Source organism: Pseudoliparis swirei, chromosome 21 (assembly GCF_029220125.1).
Source record: "Pseudoliparis swirei isolate HS2019 ecotype Mariana Trench chromosome 21, NWPU_hadal_v1, whole genome shotgun sequence".
In the NCBI taxonomy this organism is placed as follows: Eukaryota; Metazoa; Chordata; class Actinopteri; order Perciformes; family Liparidae; genus Pseudoliparis; species Pseudoliparis swirei.
The window spans coordinates 16,656,121-16,681,281 of NC_079408.1; the positions used below are offsets into that span (position 1 = coordinate 16,656,121).

Consider the following 25,161-nt stretch of genomic DNA (forward strand, 5'->3'; position numbering starts at 1 on the left):
GTGTGAGTCTGGAGACGTAAAACAAGGGAGTACGCTCTTTCTGTGAAATAATGCATGCTGCTATCAACTGTTGCATGTAATTCTTTGACTTATTTTTTTGTAAATGTTTCTATATTCATATTCTTGATATGTTTGTGATTTTTATCATGTACGATCTAGACATCTCAATGAATATGTGTTTTTAATCTTTTGAAAAAGCACAAACTCCTTTTTAATTGTAAAATGGATCATGGTTGCGTGGCAAAGGGATTTTGTCAGATGTATGGATCAACATCCTCATGTCAGATGACAATGTGGGAACATGTGTATATCTGTTGCTTTATGCAGTGACATGATGGTGCTCATAGTGTAGCATACAGTTTGTGTTCTTGTTTAGTATCATACATCAGAAGCTTGTTGTTGAATGCATCCTTTGTACTTTAGTGTTATCCATAAACTCATTGTACTGTGACATGCAACGTGCAGTATCCATAGGATACTTCAATTGAGTTGTGACCTGGTAATAATAAGATGGTACTCGTTACTGAGATCTGTGAACATGTCGACATCTCTAAAAAGAAGTCAAGAGTGTTCAGAAAGGTTACCAGACAGTTTACTAACCAAACTGCTGTAACCAAACTATTAAGAAAGAAAATTCTGGAAAAAAGTATGGTTACTACCAAACTATCCATTCTGAACATCCATCATAGTCTACTGACTGACGTCGTGCTTCTACATTAACATGTTTTACTTACTGTACCGACCAATAATATTGTCTGAAATGAGCTTATAGCAGATCCATTGATGCTTTCGGAATATACAGTATGTATACAATAATAATACTTTTCTGTCGTGCCACTTTTATTCATTACTCTTCTGTGTCTCTTTACAGGAGTCCAGTGAGAGCGCCAACACCACCATTGAGGACGAGGACGTGAGAGGTAGAGTACCAGCTGCCCTTGTGTTAGCGTTCATTAAAACTCTCTCCTCTAATGTCTTTAAAGCGTGTTTTACAGTCAAGAGCTTGTCTCCCTTTTCCCTGTTTGGGTGACTGGCTCACACTGTCAGTGGTTGTGTTTTATTATTATCTTTCAGTTTCATTATGTTTACTTTCTCATGGGTCATTTTACTTCATTTTGCAAGTCTTGGTTGGTCCAGAGCCATGCACCTGGATCACGGGAGGATACAAGAGACCCTTTTGAAGCCTGTTTGTAGTTCTCTAATTGAACCATCAGATGAAATGGATTCTGATGTGCATTAGGGCTGTGACGGTGTGTGTTTCTGCTAAACGGTATGGGGGTCAGGGTATTGGGTTCACGGTATGGGGTTCACTATATGGGGTTCACGGTATGGGGGTCAGGGTATGGGTTCACGGTATGGAGTTCACTCTATGCAGTTCACGGTATGGGGGTCAGGGTATGGGTTCACGGTATGGGGTTCATGGTATGGGGGTCAGGGTATGGGTTCACGGTATGGAGTTCACTCTATGGGGTTCACGGTATGGGGGTCAGGGTATGGGTTCACGGTATGGAGTTCACGGTATGGGGGTCAGGGTATGGGTTCACGGTATGGGGTTCACGGTATGGGGGTCAGGGTATGGAGTTCACTCTATGGGGTTCACGGTATGAGGTTCACGGTATGGGGGTCAGGGTAAGGGTTCACGGTATGGAGTTCACGGTATGGGGGTCAGGGTATGGGTTCACGGTATGGGGTTCACGGTATGGGGGTCAGGGTATGGAGTTCACTCTATGGGGTTCACGGTATGGGGGTCAGGGTATGGGTTCACGGTATGGAGTTCACTCTATGGGGTTCACGGTATGGGGTTCACGGTATGGGGGTCAGGGTATGGGTTCACGGTATGGGGGTCAGGGTATGGGTTCACGGTATGGGGTTCACGGTATGGGGGTCTGGGTATGGAGTTCACTCTATGGGGTTCACGGTATGGGGGTCAGGGTATGGGTTCACGGTATGGAGTTCACTCTATGGGGTTCACGGTATGAGGGTCAGGGTATGGGTTCACGGTATGGGGTTCACGGTATGGGGGTCAGGGTATGGGATCACGGTATGGGGTTCACGGTATGGGGGTCAGGGTATGGAGTTCACTCTATGGGGTTCACGGTATGGGGGTCAGGGTATGGGTTCACGGTATGGAGTTCACGGTATGGGGGTCAGGGTATGGGTTCACGGTATGGGGGTCAGGGTATGGGTTCACGGTATGGAGTTCACTCTATGGGGTTCACGGTATGGGGTTCACGGTATGGGGGTCAGGGTATGGGTTCACGGTATGGAGTTCACGGTATGGGGGTCAGGGTATGGGTTCACGGTATGGGGTTCACGGTATGGGGGTCAGGGTATGGAGTTCACTCTGGGGTTCACGGTATGGGGGTCAGGGTATGGAGTTCACTCTATGGGGTTCACGGTATGGGGTTCACGGTATGGGGGTCAGGGTATGGGTTCACGGTATGGAGTTCACTCTATGGGGTTCACGGTATGGGGGTCAGGGTATGGGTTCACTATATGGGGTTCACGGTATGGGGGTCAGGGTATGGGGTCAGGGCCAGGCAAACGGAGCCACCAGCAGAACACACCATATGTAGATGGACGCACGTAATGCTGAACCAAAGTAGCGTCGGTGCAATTTCCTTCTGGGAAACTTTAGGTGCACGCCGTTAGCTACAGTATGTGAGGTCGGCACAGATTGTCGTGCAGATCAGTCCCACCGTGGAGAGTCAAATGAAATGCCAGAACTGGAAGTCCCGCCACCCCTCTGGAGTTTCTACTCTTGATTGATATTCTACAGTTCTAGCAGCTAGTGCATAAGAGGAATTAGATTGAAATGTAGTGAAAGCTCACAAACAATAACGGTGGCATTACTAGATAAAACAACTAGATAATCAGGCAAATATTAAGGTTGTATTAAATACTCATAAGTCCCACGCGTCACGTTTTAAGTCAGTTTGATGTCAATACAACAAAACCTGAACTTAAAGTAGACTTGAGGTCGGGCCGCTGTTGTCTCAACCAGCTATAGCTCAAGTCTTCTGTTACATTGAGCAGACGACCGACAGCTGCAGTGCAAAAGCTCCAGAGTAACAGAGTTTAAGGACCTTTGAGCTGAGTTCTTCTGTCCAGAGAGTGGAATTGATTTGTGATTGTGTTGTTTCGTCTGTTTTCTGGTTGCTAACCGGTTGCTGACATTTATTTACTACAACAGCATGTCCGACAAATGAGATTTAATATCTCCAGTGTTTCCCCTATGTTTACAGCTTCAGGGGGGCGGGACTAGTGCCGCTGCTATCCATGATGGTGCCCTAAGCTTAGCTCCTTAACGATGCCCCCCCTGAGATAGGAAAGGGACCCACGGCGAGCGTTGTCGACGGGGGGGGGGGGGGGTGCTAGTGAGAGTGTGCTCACCCGTGTGCGCGGATGTGTCCGCGCGCATCACGGCAGAGCTCCGATGTTGGCGCGCGCATCGCTCTGCCTCGCGAGCCGAGAAGTGTTGACGGAGGGGTTGATCACAAGCATCACACCCCCGTGATCATTGTCCTCCATACTGTAGCTACTTCTGGATCTATGAACCATCGGTCTATTGATTGTGAATGAGGTGGACGCAGCTCTACGGTCTGTTGGAAGTGTGCTTACACAAATAACATTACATAAAACATCTTAATATAGTTGTTGTGTTGCATACTGCATTACTGACTAATCGGACTACTTCAAACAGAGATGTGCTGTCTGTCACAGGTTTAGGATTAGCATGTGATGAAGTGAAACAACCGTATCATCGTGGTTGTCCCGTAACCACGAGGTTCCTGGTTCGATCCCCGCTCTCCCCATAGTTATTTTTTTTTTAAATTTTTATTATTTTATTTGTCAGGGACAAAGCAGCGCACATTATTACACAAAGTGTACATGTGATACAGAAGGTTTCTAGCCAATTGGCTAATTTGCAACCCCAGTCCCTGGTCAGGCCTTTCTAAAACAAAACAAAACAGAAACAAGAAACATGTCTAGATCTAAAACTAATCTAAAAGTGGTGTATGTGTGCAGACAGCTCTCCATACACAGAGAAGACCTGACAAAACATCCATGCATAGACTGAGTGTTCATACACCTAACCATACACATCATAAGATAATAAGATATATACAAGAGCAACACAGGCAGTAGATCCTCTAAACTAAACACAGTTAATACAATACAATAAAACCCGTACAATACAATAAAAACCCATTAAATTGAGTGTGTGCGTGTGCGTGTGTGCAGGCTGGCGCGTGTGTTTCAGTGTTGACATCCCTGGTTTACTTTTAGCCAGAGTTTTACCTTGCTATTAAATGTTTTCAGTTCAGTTTGTGTTTTTAGTTCCGTTGGTAAGTCGTTCCAGAATCGGGTCCCTTTTGTTGAGAAACATGACTGACCGAAAGTGGTTTTGCACATCTCTGCTGTGCAGTTGCCACCCACTGATCCCCTAGTGGCCACTCTCCTGGTGCACGTTTTTGTCACACTAAGACAGAGTACAGAAGGTGCTATGTTGTTTGCACATCTAAAGATGAGTTTTAGAAAGGAAAACTTAATGAAGCTGTCGAAACTTAAAAGCTTGTATTTATGTAAAATTAAACAGTGATGTGTGGTTATTGGTTTCTGGTCCATTATTTTCAGTGCCTGTTTGTATAATGATGTGACTGGTTCATGTTGATGTGTCCTTGAGCAAGACACTGAACCCCCAGTTATTCCTTCATAACTAAGGACAGGTCAATGCAGAGACGAATTTACCCACAAAGATCAATTAAGTGTACATTTCTTTCTTTATAGTAGAAATGTGCAAGTGGCTCCTTGTACAGTTCAAGCAGTCCCTCTACAAGACGCACACACAATAATGTTCCTGATGTATGTGTGAATGTTGGAATAAAGTTTGGATCTTCCAAATGGTTGTGCAGCTTCATAACCCATTTATAAAAGGGTCTTATGTATGTATGTGTGTATGTATATGTATATATGTATACACGTATAATAAATATTATTTTTATTTATTTGTTTAACTCCTCTACCGAATTTTAATTTGTCTTAATGATTAGATTAAAGTAGAAAAATATAGAGCGTTTGTCTAAGTGGGAGAGGAATTGTAGGCCTGAAATTAAAGCTGAACTAAAGTATACTCACTCAAATATATGAGATGCAGGTGTTGAATTTAATTATGTAAGAAAAGGGATGGTTAATTATCCACAGGATAATACTAATACAATGATGACTTGTTGAAAGCAACAATTTAATATTTGTGTCCACTTATTTTGATCTGTTTGTTATTGTTGCTCTCATCTTGTGGATTGAGGCTGAGTACATTTAGTCGATACTACTTATCAGCTGCCATAAAAAAAATAAAAAATAAAAATAGAAAACTGACACATAGCCGCATGAATGTTAGGGAATGCTCTACATGGAGTATGCCAGAGTAAGGGCTAGGATGCTCTCTGGAAACTCCTTAAGTTGGAACTTCGGGGAGGGGAAAGGGTATATGTTGTGTTCTATGTCTTATTTTTTGGTGGTTGTTATCGTTTCAATGTGTTTTTATTGTGAATCTTGTCATCTTCCCATTTGGCCTCTAACGCTTAGTACCAGGCCCCTACACAGAAAACTAAGTGAAATTACACTAAACAAAATAGCACAGAAATTAACTTATCTCTTACTAATGGAGGATGTCAAGATCCGATGAGTTGAGAATCCACAGTTGGAACATCCAAGGTGCCAATAACCCCCCAAAAAAATTTAAAATCCTGAACTACCTTAAAAAAGAGAGAACAGATATTGCTCTATTACAGGAGACCCATTTAAGTAAGGCGGAGCATAATACACTAAAAAAAGACTGGCTTATACATGTCCAAATACCATTATTGGGGAGATTGGAACTATATCTTAAATTCAAATCTAGATAGGTCCCCCCAGGCTAAACGTCTCAGCCAGAGTTCTAAAACCATTGTCAAAATAATGAATGAAAAGGGATGGGTAGATATATGGCATTTGAAAAATCCCACAATAAAAGACTTTACATTTTACTCAAATCCCCATAACTCTTACTCTAAGCTAGATTACGTCCTTATTCCACGCACATTAGCATCCACAATTCTAAATTGTAAGATTAGCTCAATTCACATCTCAGACCACGCCCCGATTACTCTCATTTTAACTTTGCAAAGCTCGGTACACAACTATAGATGGCAATGTAACAAGGCCATTTTATCAGACCCAGAATTCTGCGACATCAGGAAAGAGTTTTCAGTGTTTTTGGAAATCAATGACAATGACTCTGTAAATCCCTCAATACTCTGGGAAACTACTAAAGCATATTTGAGGGGGCTAATTATTTCATTTTTAGTGGAAAGAAAAAGAAAATGTTATCTGAACAGAAAAACCTGGAGGCAGAATTACTATGTTGTGAACAGAAACACAAACAACATTCAACTAAAGAAAACTACGAACAAAATATTGTTGTAAGGGCTGCTCTTAACACTTTAATAACCCAAAAAGTTGAGAAAGTATTATTTTCTAAAAAGCAAAAGCTGTATGAATATGGAAATAAACCAGGTAATTTACTCTCAAAACTTTTAAGTAATCAAAATAACCATAACTCGGTCTCATGTCTGAAAGACTCGAATGGAATACGTTGTTTTAAGTTAGAGGAAATTAATACCATATTTACAAATTATTATAAATTATTATATACATCAGAAACGCATAAAAGTGACTCTCAAATATACGTCTCTTTGGATAATTTAAACCTACCCCAAGCTAATGAGCAACAACAACAGTCTTTAAATAAGCCAATGACAATGGCAGAGATAAAGGAAGCTATCAATGACATCCCCTCTGGTAAAGCAGCTGGTCCAGATGGCTTTCCTCCTGAAATATATAAAGAATTTAAAGATATTTTCACCCAACTGTCAAGTAAAATGTATGAATACTGCTTCTCAGATAAAAAACTACCTGAATCAATAAATACGGCTGCAGTTATCTTAATACCAAAGCAAGGGAAAAACCCAGAAGAACCTTCTTCAGATAGACCGATCAGTTTACAATGCGTGGAAAACAAAATATTGGCCAAGCTCTTAGCCAAAAGACTCGACCCTATCCTCCCCACCATCATTGGGCATGACCAAACAGGATTTGTGCAGGGTCGTCATTCTTTTGCTGATGTGAGGCGCTTATTGGGGGTCATTCAACATGCCAAAAATAACCCTCTAGAGTCTATGGTGGTCTCCTTGGATGCTGAGAAAGCATTTGATCGTATCGAATGGAGATACATGTTGAACGTCTTGGAAACTTTTTCCCTGGGCGATACATTTATAAGCTGGGTAAAATGACTGTACACCTCTCCACAAGCAATGGTTATGGCAAACGGTCTCACTTCACCACGGTTCAATCTTGGGCGTGGCACTCGTCAAGGTTGTCCACTGTCCCCACTTCTGTTTACAACTGTCACTGAACCTCTGGCCAAGGCTATTCGAATACATCCACTTATTAAAGGCATTAACAGTGGGGAAAATGGAGCACATTATCTCACTGTATGCAGATGATATATTGCTATTTCTCCATAAACCTAAACAATCCATTCCCTCTGTGCTCGAATTAATTAATGAATTTGGTAGTTTCTCTGGCTATAAAATCAATGTGGGTAAATCAACTGCCCTACCACTTGGAAGCAGTAGAGACCCGGACAACAGTATAACATCCCCTTTTAATCCATCTCCCAATGGCTTTAAATACCTGGGAATCCACGTCTGCTACAAATTGGAAGACCTGGTGAAGATGAACCTGTCTCCTATCCTTAAACAGATTAAACTGGACTTACTTAGATGGCTGCCGCTCCCAATTTCTTGGCTGGGACGCATAGCTGTTATTAAAATGAATATACTCCCTAGAATGTTGTACCCCTTGCAAATGATACCTAATGACATTCCAAATAACTTTTTTATAGATTTGCATAAAACCGTATCTAAATTTATTTGGAAAAACAAACACCCTAAAATAAGATTAGAAAAACTCCAACTGCCCGTGTAAATGGGGGTCTAGCAGTACCAAGTTTTCAGTATTATTTCTGGTCAATACAAATGAAAAATGTATCTGAATGGGTGGCACAAGACCCCAAATGAATATGGTTGGACTTTGAAATGCAAGGATGTAAGTCATTATCAAGTGCACCTTTCTTAAATACTGTTAAACAAACAATAGGCACTAGTGACAACTTTAAGTAAGTAACATTCTAAGCACATGGAATATGGAAAAAAAGATGTTTTTTATCGATAGAAAATACTCTTTTTATGCACCGATTGTTAATAACCCCAATTGTATCCCTTCCTGTATTGACCATGGTTTTAAAGAATGGACACACATGGAGTGGTACCATAAAGTCTTTTAAGCAACTTCAGGATGAGTATGGGCTACCCAAAACACAGTTTTTCCGTTTCTTACAAATTCGTAGTTTCTTAAACTCTGTACCCCAATACAAAGAAGGTCGTGGACCAGAGCTGATTGAATCAGTGTTTCACCAAGTCTGCCAGCTGAAGAGGAAAAAATCAAGCTATATTTATGATAAACTGCTCTCCTTAAGTAAATTAAGTACTCACAGCAGCAGACAATCATGGGAACAGGATCTTAAAACTACAATTACCGATCACCAATGGAAAACAATCATGTTAAATACTAAACAAATATGTAGTAGTTACAAATCACAAGAAATTCAATTAAAAATTATACAGAAATTACAAACTGCCCCATATACTAGGAGCAAACATGACAAAGACTGTTCTGGCATATGTTTAACCCTTGTGTTGCCTTCGGGTCATTTTGACCCGATTCAATATTTAACCCTCCTGTCGCCTTGGGTCAATTTGACCCGATTCAATGTTTAATGTCGGTGTTCTTTCGGGAGTCAACAAACAAACATAAAGTACCTCACACTTAAACTTGGAAAACAATATTAATTCTAATAATTTTCTGGAGATTTTAATAGCTGGGGTCATATTGACCTCAAGGGTAAAATATGTTAGAAAATATAAAGGTAACAGGAGGGTTAAACATTGAATCGGGTCAAATTGACCCGAAGGCAACACAAGGGTTAAGGTGTAAGCAGCATGTGGGTACTTATGTGCATTTAATTTGGCTCTGCCCGGAAATTAATAACTTTTGGATTGAAATTGGGAACCAAATATCTTCCATAATAAAATGTCCTATTGAGCTCAATCATCTCGTATGTATCCTAGGCCTACACTCTGCCTCCCCTGTATTAAACAGACATAGGAGAATCCTCAGTCTTCTGTGGTACTGCGCTCGGCTGTCTGTCCTCCAGCAGTGGATGGACAGCACCACACCGTCTGTCTGTAGTTGGCTTCACAATGTCCTCCAGCTGCTGCCGCTGGAAAGACTCATGCATGTCCTCCAAGGAGACATGAACGGGTTCTTTTCCGTCTGGAATCCTTTTATGGATTTTATTGGCGAGGACTATGCCGAAACCATAAGAAGAGGCGTTGCAATCTTGGGACCCAAGTGACTCTGTGAATGATGGTTATAGTTGGTTCAATATGGAAGATTATGATTTATGTTTGTTTTTTATTTATTTATTTTTCTTCCTTGTCTGAATGTCCGTATAGTTGGTTGTTTTGTAATTTTGTATTTATTCGTTTTTGATTGTCTGGTGTAACTTGTAAAAACTTAAAAGAAAATGATTGAAAGAAAAAAAAAGAGTCTTTTTGGCCCCATGAGGAAACGGACGGCCTCAGTCAACCTGCTCAGTACGAAGTCTCTGTTTACTGTGAACGCAGCCAATCAGAGGAGGGCATCCGGGTCGCCTCCAGCCTGTCTGATGCTGCTCGTCGTAGTCTGGAACCAAAACGCTCACCAGCGACCAGCGAGCATGTTCCACCTCTATGCACTCTGCGTTTTGCTCGTGTCGTCGCTCGAGCCAATCGGTGCTCAGCTGAGACCGCCGAGTGTTTGTGTTCAGGGAGCCGGCGTGTGCGTGCGCGTGTGTGTGTGTGTGCGTGTGTGTGTGTCCTGAGTGTACATGTCAGTCGTGTGTGTACTTTTCTTTTTAGCTGCATTTATTCTTTCCATTCATTGTTTCTCACCTCCTGAGCATGAAAGGTCCTTTAGATGTTGTATGCTGACTAATGTGAGGCTATATTTCTATCCCGGGGTGTTGTGGGTCCACGTTGTGGACCTGGTCCACGTTGGATCCTTTTCATAACTTTATTGTGTGCTTCTATTCCTGTTGGTTTGTCTCTCAGCTCGTAAGCAGGAAATCATTAAAGTCACGGAACAGCTGATCGAGGCCATCAACAATGGAGACTTTGAAGCTTACACGTGAGTTCAGATGTATGAACTGATTCCACCTCATATGTGTGACTCACCTGTCCGACCTGTCCGACCTGTCAAACCTAAACTCTCTGTGTGGCTGTGCATCTCTTCCAGGAAAATCTGTGACCCAGGTCTCACGTCCTTTGAACCCGAGGCCTTGGGCAACTTGGTGGAGGGCACCGACTTCCACCGATTCTACTTTGAGAACGGTTAACAAACCCTGCTTCTATATCTGAGTTGTAACTATCATGAAATAATTAATTAGGTTGACCATGATAGTATTCAATTCAATTCAGTTCAGTTTATTTGTATAGCCCAATTTCACAAATTACAAATTTGTCTCGGAGTGCTTTACAATCTGTACACATAGACATCCCTGCCCCAAAACCTCACATCGGATCAGAAAAAACTCCCAAATAACCCTTCAGGGGGAAAAAAGGGAAGAAACCTTCAGGAGAGCAACAGAGGAGGATCCCTCTCCAGGATGGACAGGTGCAATAGATGTCATGTGTACAGAAGGACAGATTTAGAGTTTAAATACATTCAATGAATATGACAGAGTGTATGAATAGTTCATAGTAGGCATATTCCACGATGGAGACCTCCACGATCCATCAGGCAGATGGCGGTGGGGAGGAGGAGTGGGCGGAGTCTCAACAGTGGGAGGAGTCTCAACAGGGCAGTGGCGTAGTTGGTAGCAGGAATTCCACGACCCAGACCTCGATGATCCATCAGGCAGATGCCGTCTCATAGGGTCCGATGACCCCATGAGACGTGAAGTCAAAAGGACTCCGGGGAGAAAGCAGAGTTAGTAATGTGTGATGGAGAGATGAAAATTCACCCATAAGGAGAGAGAAAAGAGGAGATAGGTGCTCAGTGCATCCTAAACGTCCCCCAGCAGCTATAAGCCTATAGCAGCATATCAAGGGGCTGGACCAGGTGAACCTGATTCAGCCCTAACTATAAGCTCTGTCAAAGAGGAAGGTCTTAAGTCTACTCTTAAATGAGGTGACTGTGTCTGCTTCCAGGACTGAAGGTGGAAGCTGGTTCCATAAAAGAGGAGCTTGATAACCAAAGGCTCTGGCTCCCATTCTACTACATTCTACTTGAGAATACTACTTGAGAAAAAGTATTAAAGTATCTGATTTTTTTTGTACTTAAGTATCAAAAGTAATTTTCTGATATTAAATGTACTTAAGTATTGAAAGTAAAAGTAAAAGTAAATGCTGTTAATAAAAAAAACAAAGGGTCAGAATTTTGAGAATTATAAAGTTTATTTATTTTTATTTATTTATTTAGAGAATAAGGGACAGTGCATATTGATTGACAGTACAATGTACATGTAAATATGCCAGATTATAGCCGGGAGGCTAGTTTCCATCTGTAGTCCCTTGGCAGGTTGATGTAATTTAAGAATGCAAGCAGAGTGAAATGGAAAGCACACATCACTTCACACATGACAGTACAGCAATACAAAAGAAGAAAAAAAGATTAATAAAAAGGTGCATGCAAGACATTTGGATACCGTGCGGATTAACTCTAATGGTCACAGGGCTGATGAAGTCTGAGCCATGCCTTCAGGTGGCCTTTGAAGGTGACCAGGCTGGGGCTTTCCCTTATAGAAGGAGGTAGGCTGTTCCACATCATGCATCCTTTGAAGGACAGCACATTTTGCCCAAACAGGGTTTTTCTAAATGGGACCTCACAGTCCCTGTTTGTGACAGCTCTGGTGGACAGAGTGGAGTTAATAGATCGATGTTTGATAAAGGTTTTAAGGGGGGGTGGCGCTAGGCCATTTAGTATTTTGAAAATCAAACAGGCCACACTGAATTTTCTAAAATTGTTAAAACTTAACATTTTGTATTTGGTTAAAATATAGCAATGATGATACTTAAATGGTTTTTTATCCAGTATTTTCAATGCTTTTTTATAGAGTAGTTCGACCGGTTTAATAACTATTGAGCTTGTCATAGACCAACTGGTTAAGCAGTAACTCACACGTGAGAGTATCATAGAATGTAAAAACAGCAAAGCGGCATTAGTCGATAGAGAGTTTCTTATTTGTTTAAAATTATGTATATGGAAGTTTATGGTTTTCGACATCATTTTAACATGGCTCCTAAAGGAGAGTGTGGAATCAAGCATAATGCCTAAGTTTATTTGTTTGGGTGCTGTGGCCGCCATGAACAAGGAGTATGAGCTAGAATGAACTTAGCAATATATGAATACTATGAAATTACTAAAATATAAAAACACAATTAACACAGAAAAAAGCAGAACCAAAAGTAACAACCAGAATCATCACTTTAAAGTGAAAAATGTATTGTTCATCTTCAAAAGAAGTTGATTTTCAAAATGGACAGATTTCCGTGTCGCTCTTCTGGGGCTGAAGACGAGTCCTGCGATGCTGAAGAGCCGTTCACCTGGTGCAGGTAGAGTGTGTCTAGCTTCACAGGCCCTGATGGTGCAGGTAGAGTGTGTCTAGCTTCACAGGCCCTGATGGTGCAGGTAGAGTGTGTCTAGCTTCACAGGCCCTGGTGCAGGTAGAGTGTGTCTAGCTTCACAGGCCCTGATGCAGGTAGAGTGTGTCTAGCTTCACAGGCCCTGATGCAGGTAGAGTGTGTCTAGCTTCACAGGCCCTGGTGCAGGTAGAGTGTGTCTAGCTTCACAGGCCCTGATGCAGGTAGAGTGTGTCTAGCTTCACAGGCCCTGATGGTGCAGGTAGAGTGTGTCTAGCTTCACAGGCCCTGATGGTGCAGGTAGAGTGTGTCTAGCTTCACAGGCCCTGATGCAGGTAGAGTGTGTCTAGCTTCACAGGCCCTGGTGCAGGTAGAGTGTGTCTAGCTTCACAGGCCCTGATGCAGGTAGAGTGTGTCTAGCTTCACAGGCCCTGATGGTGCAGGTAGAGTGTGTCTAGCTTCACAGGCCCTGATGGTGCAGGTAGAGTGTGTCTAGCTTCACAGGCCCTGATGGTGCAGGTAGAGTGTGTCTAGCTTCACAGGCCCTGATGCAGGTAGAGTGTGTCTAGCTTCACAGGCCTGATGCAGGTAGAGTGTGTCTAGCTTCACAGGCCCTGATGCAGGTAGAGTGTGTCTAGCTTCACAGGCCCTGATGGTGCAGGTAGAGTGTGTCTAGCTTCACAGGCCCTGATGGTGCAGGTAGAGTGTGTCTAGCTTCACAGGCCCTGATGCAGGTAGAGTGTGTCTAGCTTCACAGGCCCTGATGGTGCAGGTAGAGTGTGTCTAGCTTCACAGGCCCTGATGCAGGTAGAGTGTGTCTAGCTTCACAGGCCCTGGTGGAGGTAGAGTGTGTCTAGCTTCACAGGCCCTGATGCAGGTAGAGTGTGTCTAGCTTCACAGGCCCTGGTGGAGGTAGAGTGTGTCTAGCTTCACAGACCCTGATGCAGGTAGAGTGTGTCTAGCTTCACAGGCCCTGGTGGAGGTAGAGTGTGTCTAGCTTCACAGGCCCTGATGCAGGTAGAGTGTGTCTAGCTTCACAGGCCCTGGTGCAGGTAGAGTGTGTCTAGCTTCACAGACCCTGATGCAGGTAGAGTGTGTCTAGCTTCACAGGCCCTGATGGTGCAGGTAGAGTGTGTCTAGCTTCACAGACAGCAGCACACAGTTGGGAAGCATTTCAGCAAGTCAACGTGATCCACGTCTCCATCCAGCTGTTTGCTGCTGTCATGCGCTTGAGATAATGAAGAAGAAGTCCTCTTCATCAGATGAACTGGACCTGGTGGCATCACATAGCTGCAGGGAGGGTTCTTCCATGTGCTGCTTGATGTAGTCCATTCCTGAAATAAAGTGAGAGTATTACAGACATGATAGAATTAATAACACTTCCTAACATGTCATGACCCCAACCAACAGTTTAGTACAAAATAGTTTGTTTTAATTTGAGGTTTATACATTTAGTTTCATGCACTGTCCGTGCATCCAGAGTTGATTTGTGAATATGCACTTGTATCTCTGTAGTTAAACACAACAACAGTCCCAAATCAATATCGTCGCCATTACTGGACCGTCACTCTTATAATATTAATACAAATAATGATAATAATGCTGTAATGATTAGCATTATATTATAGCTAAGATGACTCCAATCAACACATTTTCACAACTGTCAACACTTCTTCAGCTCATTAACTCGCTAGAGATCCGTCTGCTCCACTCACGCTAATTGTCTCATTTAATTGACGATAGCTAGCGAACGTTAGCCTAACGTACACCATGCGTAGGACAATCAGACACCTGCCTCCCCTCTCCTGCCAAAGATATATCGTACTCCAATCCTGAGGACAACACTGCTAGATATCTTAACAGGTTTATGATGACTAAACATTAACGTTGCGGCTCATGGGATTAATCTTAATTTACCTCAATGTGTTTCCTGAGGTTGGTGAGTTGTTGAAGGCCAGTATCTCCGTAGCTTTCGGTCGGCATGAGAGGCACTTCATCCGGTAGGAAGAAACTTTCACTCCGACAAAAGAAAAGAGTTCGCCCAAATATGGCCACGGACGTTGATCTTGGTCCCCGTGGTTGTTCGAGTAGCTTCCATTGCTGCTCCACATGAAATGAGTCGTGTCTGTAGCCGCTCGCTCGCTAACATCCTGGGCATCACTGGGAAGAGAAAGAACGCGGCAAGGACGACTGAGTCCCAACCTGGTGTTCGTGCTGCGTTCAGGTGCGCTGCGGCGTGTTCCACAACAGTCCCCGATGTTTCTCATGATTATTTTTTCCCGTAGTAACGAGTAACGAAACTGTTTCAGGGGAAATGTATCGGAGTAAAAGTACAAGTTTTCATTGCAAAATGTAGTGAAGTAAAAGTAAAAGTAAACAGAAATATAAGTAGTAAAATAAAGTACAGATACCCAAAAAAACTACTTAAGTAAAGTAACGAAGTATTTCTACTTCGTTACTATACACCACTGGTGAGCGCAGCTCTCTAGTGGAGAAATATGGTACTACAAGCTCCTTAAGATATGATGGTGCATCACCAATCAAGGCTTTGTACGTTAAGAGAAGAATTTTAAAAGTGATTCTTGATTTTACGGGGAGCCAGTGCAGAGCAGCTAGTGCAGGAGTGATGTGATCTCTTTTCTTAGTTTTAGTGAGAATACGAGCTGCAGCATTCTGGATCAACTGGAGGGGCCTAAGAGACTTATTAGAGCAGCCTGATAATAAGGAGTTGACCTAAGAGATTTATAGAGCAGCCTGATAATAAGGAGTTGCAGTAATCCAGTCTGGAAGTAACGAACGCGTGAACCAATTTTTCTGCATCTTTTTGAGACAAGATGTGCCTGATGTATGAACTCTTGTGGTATATATCCATGCCGACTTTTGAGAGATCTCAGATTATTTTCTTCCCCCTTTAATATAAAGAGCTAGGGATAAGCGCATGGAGTTTAATTTGTGGTGCTCGGTGTTGAAAAAAGACATTAAAAGACTTAAAAGTTGTAAAACGTTTTATAGTGAACTGATCGTTTTAAACAATGCCACCATTTAAGCTTTTCAAGTTTCAGCTTCCCTCGATAAAATTAGATGTATGTATCAAACAACAAAGACCAAAGTTAATTTAAATTTTTTATCTTTCATACCTGCAAACTTGTCACCTTTTGGTGAATTTCACCATTTTGAAATCAAAATAGTTCATCCACGTGAATCATGTAGATCCGAAGTTTTTGTTTTAGGGTGGGGGGGGGGGGGGGGGTCAACTGGCCGGCCGACTTTTATGAGATTGCAGTGAGACACGGAGAACATGTGATGCGGTGCTCTTCGCAATAAAACATCTTTGATGGGACGTGTCGAGTCTTGGCCAATCAGCGTTAAGATGTCGACATCGTTTGGGGGTTCGGGTTAGCGTGAATGTCAGCCGCTACATTTGCTGCTGACATGTTGCACGGTGTATCGATACTAACAAAGTACCCGTACGTTAAAAACGATATGATTTTGCATATTTTTAGTATCGATACTTCATTAAACGAGCGCCGGATCACAGTGCACGCGCTTCTCCGTGTCAAGCTGTCTGCACGCACTGCGCTGCGCAGCGCTCACAGCGAGTGGCATTAAGTGGCGGAGCTGTTGAGACCGTCTTCGGCTTAAAAAATAATAATAAGATGATTCCAGAAGTGAAATGATTCAGTTCTTTGTCTACAATGCAGACAGTCTGTAAAGTTATGTAACTCTACAGCTGCTCATTGATGAACTCTGTATCATCTAGTCAGATAAAAGGCCACATAGTGTATAATCAATGCTATGGTGGCACCATGTAGTTTCATTAATATCTTGCTGTGGGCTAATACTAATATTACTGCCATTTGTTAAGTGTTGAAAAAGTTGGTAAAAAGTGAACCATACAGATGTTTTAATTATTATTATTATAGATAAATATACCAGTCTCGTATTTATGGTATATTGTTTTTATGGTATTGTATTGAATTCTCGTATCGGGTATCATGATATTTATGGCAGGTATCGTATTGAAGTTATAATGTTAGTATCGTGACAACAGGTAGAGAAAGAACAGACTCAAGGAAAAGTCCTTTGAGACTTGTTCAGGCCAAAAAAAAAATATGTTGGTTCATGAATGACTTTAACCATATTATATATAATGACAATGTATATTTGTTATTACTATCATTATAGGGCTTAGTCAAAACGGAGGACCTTTTGTTCTTAAACTGTTTATTATCATTATTTAGATTTGTGGTCAGAACAATAAAATGACCATAGTTGTAGTTCTAAATGCTTTGAGGCTTCATCAAACAATGTGGATGTGGTGTGGTAACTAAAAAAAACTCAAGAAAACTGTAATTCACCCCTCATGAGTTTGCAGGTATGATCTTTATTGAAGTAAATCAATAAGGCTTTTTTTCACACACCCTTTAAACTCCACACAACTAAACTTCATTTATCTCCCAGTAATTTAAATACTGAAACCTTCAGAACTTTGGTTCTCTTCTATTTCTACTCTGACTGATGATGTCATGACATCCCCCCCTGCAGCTCTGTCCAAGGGGAAGCAGCCCATTCACACCATCCTGCTCAACCCCCACGTCCACCTGATCGGGGACGAGGGGGCTTGCGTCGCCTACATCCGCCTCACGCAGTACATGGACGGCGGCGGCGTGCCACGCACCGCGCAGGCGGAGGAGACGCGCATCTGGCAGCGCCGCGACGGCAAGTGGCAGAACATCCACTTCCACCGCTCGGGCGCTCCCACCGTGCCCGCCAAGTAAGCCCCGCCTCCTCTGTCTAGTCTATACATATATTTACTGTATGTATCTGCATCTGTAGTAAAGCATATGGATTGTAAACATATTAATTGGCGAACAATATGAAGTAGACACTCAACTTTGAACTTGAATATATAATCCCTATTTATCCTAAATGTTGTCCTAGCTTCACCTTGGAAAGAGTCTAAAGGTCATATTAAACCATATAGCACATAAGTCATTGATTTATTGTGTGAAATATAAATTGATTGCAGCCATTCCTGAAAGTCAAACTTTCATTTGTACTTTAAATGTCTTCACGTGCACTAGTACAAATGTAACTTGAGTACTTATTCATATTAAGTCCACTTTAATGACTTAATACAATTCTAAATAGAAATATCAAGCGGCACGTGGAGTTTCATCTGTAATAATCTGTGTTTCAGTTGAGGACACGTCCAGCCTGCAACAGTCCGACAAGCTACCGAGTGTCCGTCAAGTCCCTCAGCCAATCCCTGCCCACACTAGCTAGAGCTCCGCCCTCTCAGTGTGATGTTTACATATTATCACCGCTGGGACCGAAAATGATTGTACATGTTGAAGTTTTCACCCTCGGTTTTTTCTTTTCTTCAACATGTACAATAACATTTTGTAGTGAGAGTGTGTGGTGTTGCATTATGGGAGTTTTATAGATAAGTATGTTTAAAATAGAGGAGCCAGATGATTCATTTTTATTTGCCTGTTGAAATATGTGAAACTTCCACCTTTTGTTTTGAATAGTGCACATATTGAGCTGTTGTGATGTTTTTGCCTTTCGGCACAATGACCAATAAATGCCACATATCGGCTTATGACAATCTATCAAAGGTTAATAAGCGTGCTTTAGTTTTAGTGGCGTGCTTTGATAATCGATGTGAATCTCTCTTTGATTAATCTTTATCAGTATCCATATGAACTGAGTCGGCTCATTTTACAGAAATAGTATGTTTACAAGGAATTTTAACTTCATGTTTTATAAGGGAAAATCAATTGAAACGTGTTTTTGAGCATCATCACAGAATAATTGTATCGATAAGATAGAATGTATAAATTACAGTTCTGCCACTCTTTCCAGTCGAATCACATTTTCATACATTAAGGAACTAATGTGATTTTTATTTGATATTGTAATGTCGATGCCACGTGTCATTATTAATGCTTTCCTTATGTCTGACTGGTGTATGCCAATGTTTTACAGCACCACGTGAGACATTCATATTTTTATAATTAAGGAATTCAATTTTTAGACAGAATTTCCATCATTATTCAAGTTATTGTTATGTAACTATTATGATATTTTATAATCACTGTTAAGGGAAAGGGGATTGTTTCCATCACGTGCAGATACGTATCTTAAGGTTCATATTTATTACACTTCAGATTAGGATGATGTGAATATAAAACTAATGGGACAATTAATGCCGGGATCAAAGCACGGGCAAAGCTTGAAGATGACGTCACAGGGTGTCCTCTGAGGATCATGTTTTTGGATTGTTTTGCAAATCATACATTTTGTTTTTATCTGCTTTGATATTGGTGATGGGACACTAACCTGATGTATGTTTAAGAAATAATAAAAAGTGATATATGCCAAAGGAAATGGTATGCTCTTGTTTCCTTTTCTAAATGTCAAAGCCGTATTATTATGGTCTGGATTATTATCGTCACTGCTGTGATCGTCCTGTCAAAGAACGACATCACTCCGATTGACTTGTATACAGTTTATTGCGCTGCATTGCAGCTGCTTGATAGCATTCCAGGTTTTATTGTTATGTCATACATGCCCACGTAGATATTTGCACTGAAAGCAAGCTGCTCATTTATCAAATCAGTGATTTCTATTTTTGACAATGCTTTTATTTTTCTATCGGGTCGTACACAAAAAGATGATCGTAGCTGGTCCTCCAGGTGCTCCAGGTGCACGTCCTTCCCCTGGCCGTCCCGCACCACGGTCCTCTTCTGGGTCCGAGAGTTACGCATCTGGCTTCTGCAAGAACAAGAAGGAAGCGTGACGAAACAGCGCGGCTTCCTGTGAAGGTCATGTACCAGACGCGGGTCATCGGGGTTAAACAAGCCACATTTCATACTCACTATCCGTGGACATCCGTGACGGGGGCGGAGTCTGTTTTTTGTGACGGGGGAGGAGCCTGTTGTCCGTTACGCGGCGGAGCCTGTGTTTTGTGATGGGGGCGGAGTCTGTGTTTTGTGACGGGGGCGGAGCCTGTTTTTCGTGACGGGGGAGGAGCCTGTTTTCCGTTTTGTGGCGGTCTTTTTTTGTGACAGGGGAGGAGTCTATTTTTCGTAACATGGGAGGAGCCTGTTTTGTGACGGGGGCGGATCCTGTTTTTCGTGACAGGGGTGGAGCCTGTTTTTCGTGACGGGCTGAGCCTGTTTTTCGTGACTGGGGAGGAGCCTGTTTTGTGACGGGGGTGGGTCCTGTTTTTCGTGACAGGGGCGGAGCCTGTTTTTCGTGACTGGGGAGGAGCCTGTGTTTCGTGACGGGGGCGGAGTCTGTTTTTCGTGACGGGGAGGAGCCTGTTCGTTACAGGGCGGAGCCTGTGTTTTGTGACGGGGGCGGAGCCTGTTTTTCGTGACGGGGGAGGAGCCTGTTTTCCGTTATGGGGCGGTCTTTTTTTGTGACGGGAGGAGTCTAATTTTCGTAACATGGGAGGAGCCTGTTTTGTGACAGGGGCGGATCCTGTTTTTCGTGACAGGGGTGGAGCCTGTTTTTCGTGACGGGCTGAGCCTGTTTTTCGTGACTGGGGAGGAGCCTGTTTTGTGACGGGGGTGGATCCTGTTTTTCGTGACGGGCGGAGCCTGTTTTTCGTGACTGGGGAGGAGCCTGTTTTTTGTGACGGGGGTGGAGCCTGTTTTTGTGACTGGGGAGGAGTCTATTTTTTTTAACATGGGAGGAGCCTGTTTTCCTTTATGGGGGCAGAGTCTATTTTTGTGACGGGGAGGAGCCTGTTTTGTGACGGGGGCGGATCCTGCTTTTCGTTTCGGGGCGGAGCCTGATTTTTGTGACTGGGGAGGAGCCTGTTTTCCGTTATGGGGCGGAGTCTTTTTTTGTGACGGGGGTGGAGCCTGTTTTTTGTAACGGGGGTGGATCCTGTTTTTTGTGACTGGTGGATCCTGGTTTTTTATGACGGGGGCGGAGTCTGGTTTTCGTGATGGGGGAGGAGCCTGCTTTTTCGGGACAAGGGCGGAATCTGTTTTTTGTGATGGGGAGGAGCCTGTTTTGCGTTACGGGGGCGGAGCCTGTTTTTCATTACGGGGGCGGAGCCTGTTTTCCGTTATGGGGCGGAGTCTTTTTGTGATGGGGGAGGGGTCTATTTTTCGTAACATGGGCGTATCCTGTTTTTCGTGACAGGGGCGGAGCCTGTTTTTCATGACTGGGGAGGAGGTCAAAGGTCTTGAATCACATGACATTTGGTGGGATGATTGGTTATTATCCGGGGACCAATTGATTAGATTTTGGGATCGATCGGGTCAAAGGTCATGGTCATGAAAAGGTTAAAATCTTCTGATGCTTTCTTCACTTTGTTGCCTCAAAGCTCCATGTTCTTGTTTTTATGCGCTTAAACTGATTTTCATCCTGCACAGAGACCAAAAGTGGATCAAGACTTACCAGTTTGATCTGTTAGATTTTTCTAAAGAAAACATATTTTCCACAAAATGATGTGTCTCAGAAAACAAGACTTACAAATGTGTTGATATTTTCATGAATACTCGATCAAATACATCAATTTACTGCCTGATGCTTTCATAACGTTACTGCTTCAAAGCTGCAGACCAACAGTGCATTTTCCAAAAGACTACACTTTTTCTTGGTTTTCCACAAAATGATGTGTCTCAGAACACAAGATTTACAAGTTTGATATTTTCATGAATACCTGATGCTTTCATCTCATTACTGCATCAAAGCTGCATGTTTTTGTTTTTATGCGCTGAAACGGATGTTTAGCCTGCACAGAGACCAACAGTGGACTTAAAAAGAAAGAACGACATCACTCCGTTTGACTCGTATACAGTTTATTGTTCTGCATTATGCTGCAGCTGCTTGGTAGCATTCCAGGTTTTATTGTTACGTCATACATGCCCGCGTAGATATTTGCACTGTTAGTATGTTTATATTCTTCTTAGCATGAAAACAAGATGCTCATTTATCAAATCAGTGATTTACATTTTTGACAATTCTTCCATCGGGTCGAACACAAGACGATCGTATCGTTAAATACACTTGATCAAACACGGTCGTTTTTTTATCTTCAGGACACATTCTCTCTCTCACACACCACACTCAGAAGAAAATTTGTTCAAGATGCAAATGACGGTGGCCTTAAGGGACATTTCACACAACAACTCTGCGGGTGTTCTAATGACAAAACACACGTCTGTGTCGCCGTCTCCATTAGCGGCTCGTTGCAGGTAAACAAGCACGGCTCACACTAATTCGGCGTAATGATGAGTTGTAGTTTTGGCACTTTATGCCCTTCGTATAATTGTATGACGTCATATTTATTACGTCATTTATATTGCCGGTCCGTGAAAATAATTTCTGACACGGAAACGGTCCGTGGCTCAAAAAAGGTTGGGGACCTCTGGTGTACATGATTTAGTTATAATAAATGCTCATGATACCTCCTTCAATTGAGTTTCTACGGATGTCTGTAAGCCAAGAAACAGCGTTATTTTTAAATATGATCCCTAGCTCAGATAAAGCGATGTCACTTTTTGGTGCCTTTTTGGTTTATTATTAATAAATAGGATTATGATGAGAACGCCTCATACTTTGGAGAAATAATTGAGTGGCCAAAATGAAATTTAAGCTTCCATCAAAGCATCACACATGATGACAGTTGACAACAGGCAGAAATGATGAGCTAGAATCTAAATATAAACTATCATCCTCTTTTATGAGTCACGATGCACGATAAAATGGGAAACTGTAAATTCGGAAAAGCCATGAGTATGATTCTTCCTCCAAAATACTACTAAATCTCCCATAATCCATTGGATCAAACATATATCCGACTTGTAACGCTCTAAGGAACACACACACACACACACACACGGGAAAACAAACAGCGTGCGCACACACACCTTTGTAAACAGATCAGCGGGCGGGGGGGAAGTCCATGGTTCACTTTCACTCAGCAACACTAATCTTGTCTGTACGGTGGCCATTCTCCAGCTGTACAGCAGGTCAAGGTGGGAGAATCTAGTAAATGCTTTGAATTCCTTTGATTTTTCCCCCCTCCAGTCCAAGCATGATTTTAATCTTCTCTATGTACAAATGTTTATCGAAGAAGTGGCGTGTCCAAGATGCCCCCTTTGACCTTTGTTCCAGCTTCGGTAACCGAGAATCATCATCCAACCGAAATGAAGGGTTCCATCTTTGGTCACAAAAAGAGCAAATGAAACACAATGTGAAGGAAGTAAGAAAGGAAGGAAGGAAGAAAGGAAAGACGGAAGGAGGGAAGGAAGGAGTGTCACAGCGTCAACAAAAAGAAGAAATAAAAAGTTGAATCCAGTGATTGGCGAGGACGATATGAGGGAGACCTGTGACATCACCAGAGGCTTTAGTGGAAGGTCAGTGGAAGTTCTCTTCCTCCTCCTCCTCCTCCTCGTGGTCGTCCTCACAGTAGCGTTGGAGCAGGCGGTGCAGGTGCTGCTGCAGGGCGTCGGGCTGCAGGGCGTCGGGCTGGTCCTCCAGGTGCTCCAGGTGCACGTGTTTCCCCTGGCCGTCCCGCACCACGGTCCTCTTCTGGGTCAGAGACTTACGCATCTGGCTTCTGCAAGAACAAGAAGGAAGCGTCACGAAACAGACGCGGGTCATCGGCGATAAACAAGCCACATTTCATACTCACTATCCGTGGACATGCAGTGCTCCTAATATAATATTAGGCTGACATGATATCACTAAATCATACGTACAATACAAAACTCAAACATACACTAGCATTCAAAGGTTTGGGGTTCCCCAGACCATTTGGTGTTTTCCATGAAAACTCACAATTGTGTTCTTTAAACTTGTCGCTCAAAGGAAGGCCAGTTTGATAGCTTCACTCACCAGCATAACTGTTTTCAGCTGCGCTGACATTCAAAGGGTTATCGAGTGTTTTCTAACCCTCCGTTAGTCTTCTAAGGGTCTTCTGGGTCGTGGAATTCCTGCTACTAACTACGCCACTGCCCAAATTAGTAATTTGTGAAATTGGGCGATACAAATAAACTGAATTGAATTGAATTAAGGAGATAACAAAAATGTACCATTAGAACACTGGAGATGGGCCTCTACACACCGATGGAGATATTTCATTAAGTACCAGAGAATAGTCATTTACCACATTAGCTATGTATCGAGTGTATTTATGATTCATTTAATGTTATCTTCATTTGAAGGAACATTGCTTTGAAAAATAAGGATATTTTTAAGTTACCCTCAACTTTTGAACGGTAGTGTATTTTATATCTTGAGTTACATAATTACTGCTGGAGTTAAAAATGAGTTGACAAAAAAGTATACAGACCACGTGTATGTAAAGTGGTATTATCTAATAAATTGCGTATTGGTAAAAATGGCGTTCCTGACAGATTTCTATTGACAATTGACTGCTAATTGTCTGTTAAATTTGAAAGCATAAATGCAATTTGGATTTTGATTAAATATCATACTTAAATGCAAAATTAGATTTCAGTTTGATCATTTAATTGTAATATTGTCAGCTGTACACTTCTACATGTTTCCATGCTCCAGTAACATAAAATGCATTTCTCAGAAGATAAAGAGACTTGAAACAAACACAGGCCACAACCTCGTCCTAATGCAACACTTGCTTTAGTTGGGAAATAATTGCATTTGCCAACAAAAGGCTGCGAAATGAAATAAACCCGTATGTACAACATGTGTTGACTGTATAGTTAGAGGTCACACCATGCTTTAAGGTTAAACTCTGCTAACGGCACACCAGTCTCTATGGTCACTTTCCCATGCTGCTGGCTGACCTTTTAACCACAGAACCGTCATTCTGCACAACCTCACTCTCTACTACATGAGGCAGGAGCACTTTCCCAAAGCCTCCAGCATAACTCAATGCCTGGGGGGGAGCGAGGGAGGAGAGACGGATCAGAAAGAGGAGGAGAGAGGAGAGACACTGGAAATGACTGACCAGTTATCACAAACATCGTAACATTGTACTCTTAGTCTCATGACGAGGAGACACTTAGCGCATGTTTTAAATCGTCTTTTCATAGAGTTCTTATTACTTTCTGGACCCACTGACCTTCTCAAAGTCCTGTCTGGCTGAAGGGAGATCCGCAGCCAGCGAGTCGTCGCCCGTGTGCTTCTCCATCCTCTCGCCTCTCACCACCGTCGTCTTGACAACCTTGCTGACCTTTCGACCTTGCACTTGCTCCACCTCAAACTCTGACGCAGCGGCGGCTCCCGAGGCCGGGGACTCCGAAAAAGTCAACTGGAGAGAAGACATCACAGCACCGACGGTTATGTGCTATGTGGAGCGTACCGACGACTTTTATGTGGTTATGTGTTCATATTAATCTGATTTATTGAAAGGACCGTAATG

The 25,161-nt window shown here is 42.5% G+C and overlaps 2 protein-coding genes across 32 annotated transcripts in view; one reads left to right on the forward strand and one right to left on the reverse strand.

Annotated features, from left to right (window-relative positions):
- The window catches only part of camk2d1 (calcium/calmodulin-dependent protein kinase (CaM kinase) II delta 1), a 94,191-nt gene extending 75,013 nt beyond the window's left edge, over positions 1-19,178 (forward strand). For 12 of the 14 annotated variants that reach the window (XM_056442945.1, XM_056442944.1, XM_056442949.1 and 9 more), the window contains 5 exons: positions 872-920; positions 10,257-10,332; positions 10,441-10,535; positions 17,331-17,559; positions 17,986-19,178. In XM_056442945.1, the coding sequence (XP_056298920.1) occupies positions 872-920; positions 10,257-10,332; positions 10,441-10,535; positions 17,331-17,559; positions 17,986-17,989 (453 nt within the window). In that variant the 3' untranslated portion in view covers positions 17,990-19,178. Of the gene's footprint in view, positions 1-871; positions 921-10,256; positions 10,333-10,440; positions 10,536-17,330; positions 17,564-17,985 lie in introns of those variants that run through there. The other 2 variants (XM_056442947.1, XM_056442952.1) reach the window with 1 other exon arrangement.
- Positions 19,179-21,593: 2,415 nt separating this feature from the next.
- The window catches only part of ank2b (ankyrin 2b, neuronal), a 219,178-nt gene continuing 215,610 nt past the window's right edge, over positions 21,594-25,161 (reverse strand). For 17 of the 18 annotated variants that reach the window (XM_056442737.1, XM_056442738.1, XM_056442740.1 and 14 more), the window contains 3 exons: positions 24,862-25,050; positions 24,584-24,675; positions 21,594-23,373 (listed from right to left, as the gene is read on the reverse strand). In XM_056442737.1, coding sequence (XP_056298712.1) covers positions 23,172-23,373; positions 24,584-24,675; positions 24,862-25,050 — 483 coding nt within the window. In that variant the 3' untranslated portion in view covers positions 21,594-23,171. The remainder of the gene's footprint in view (positions 23,374-24,583; positions 24,676-24,861; positions 25,051-25,161) is intronic. The other variant, XM_056442744.1, reaches the window with a different exon arrangement.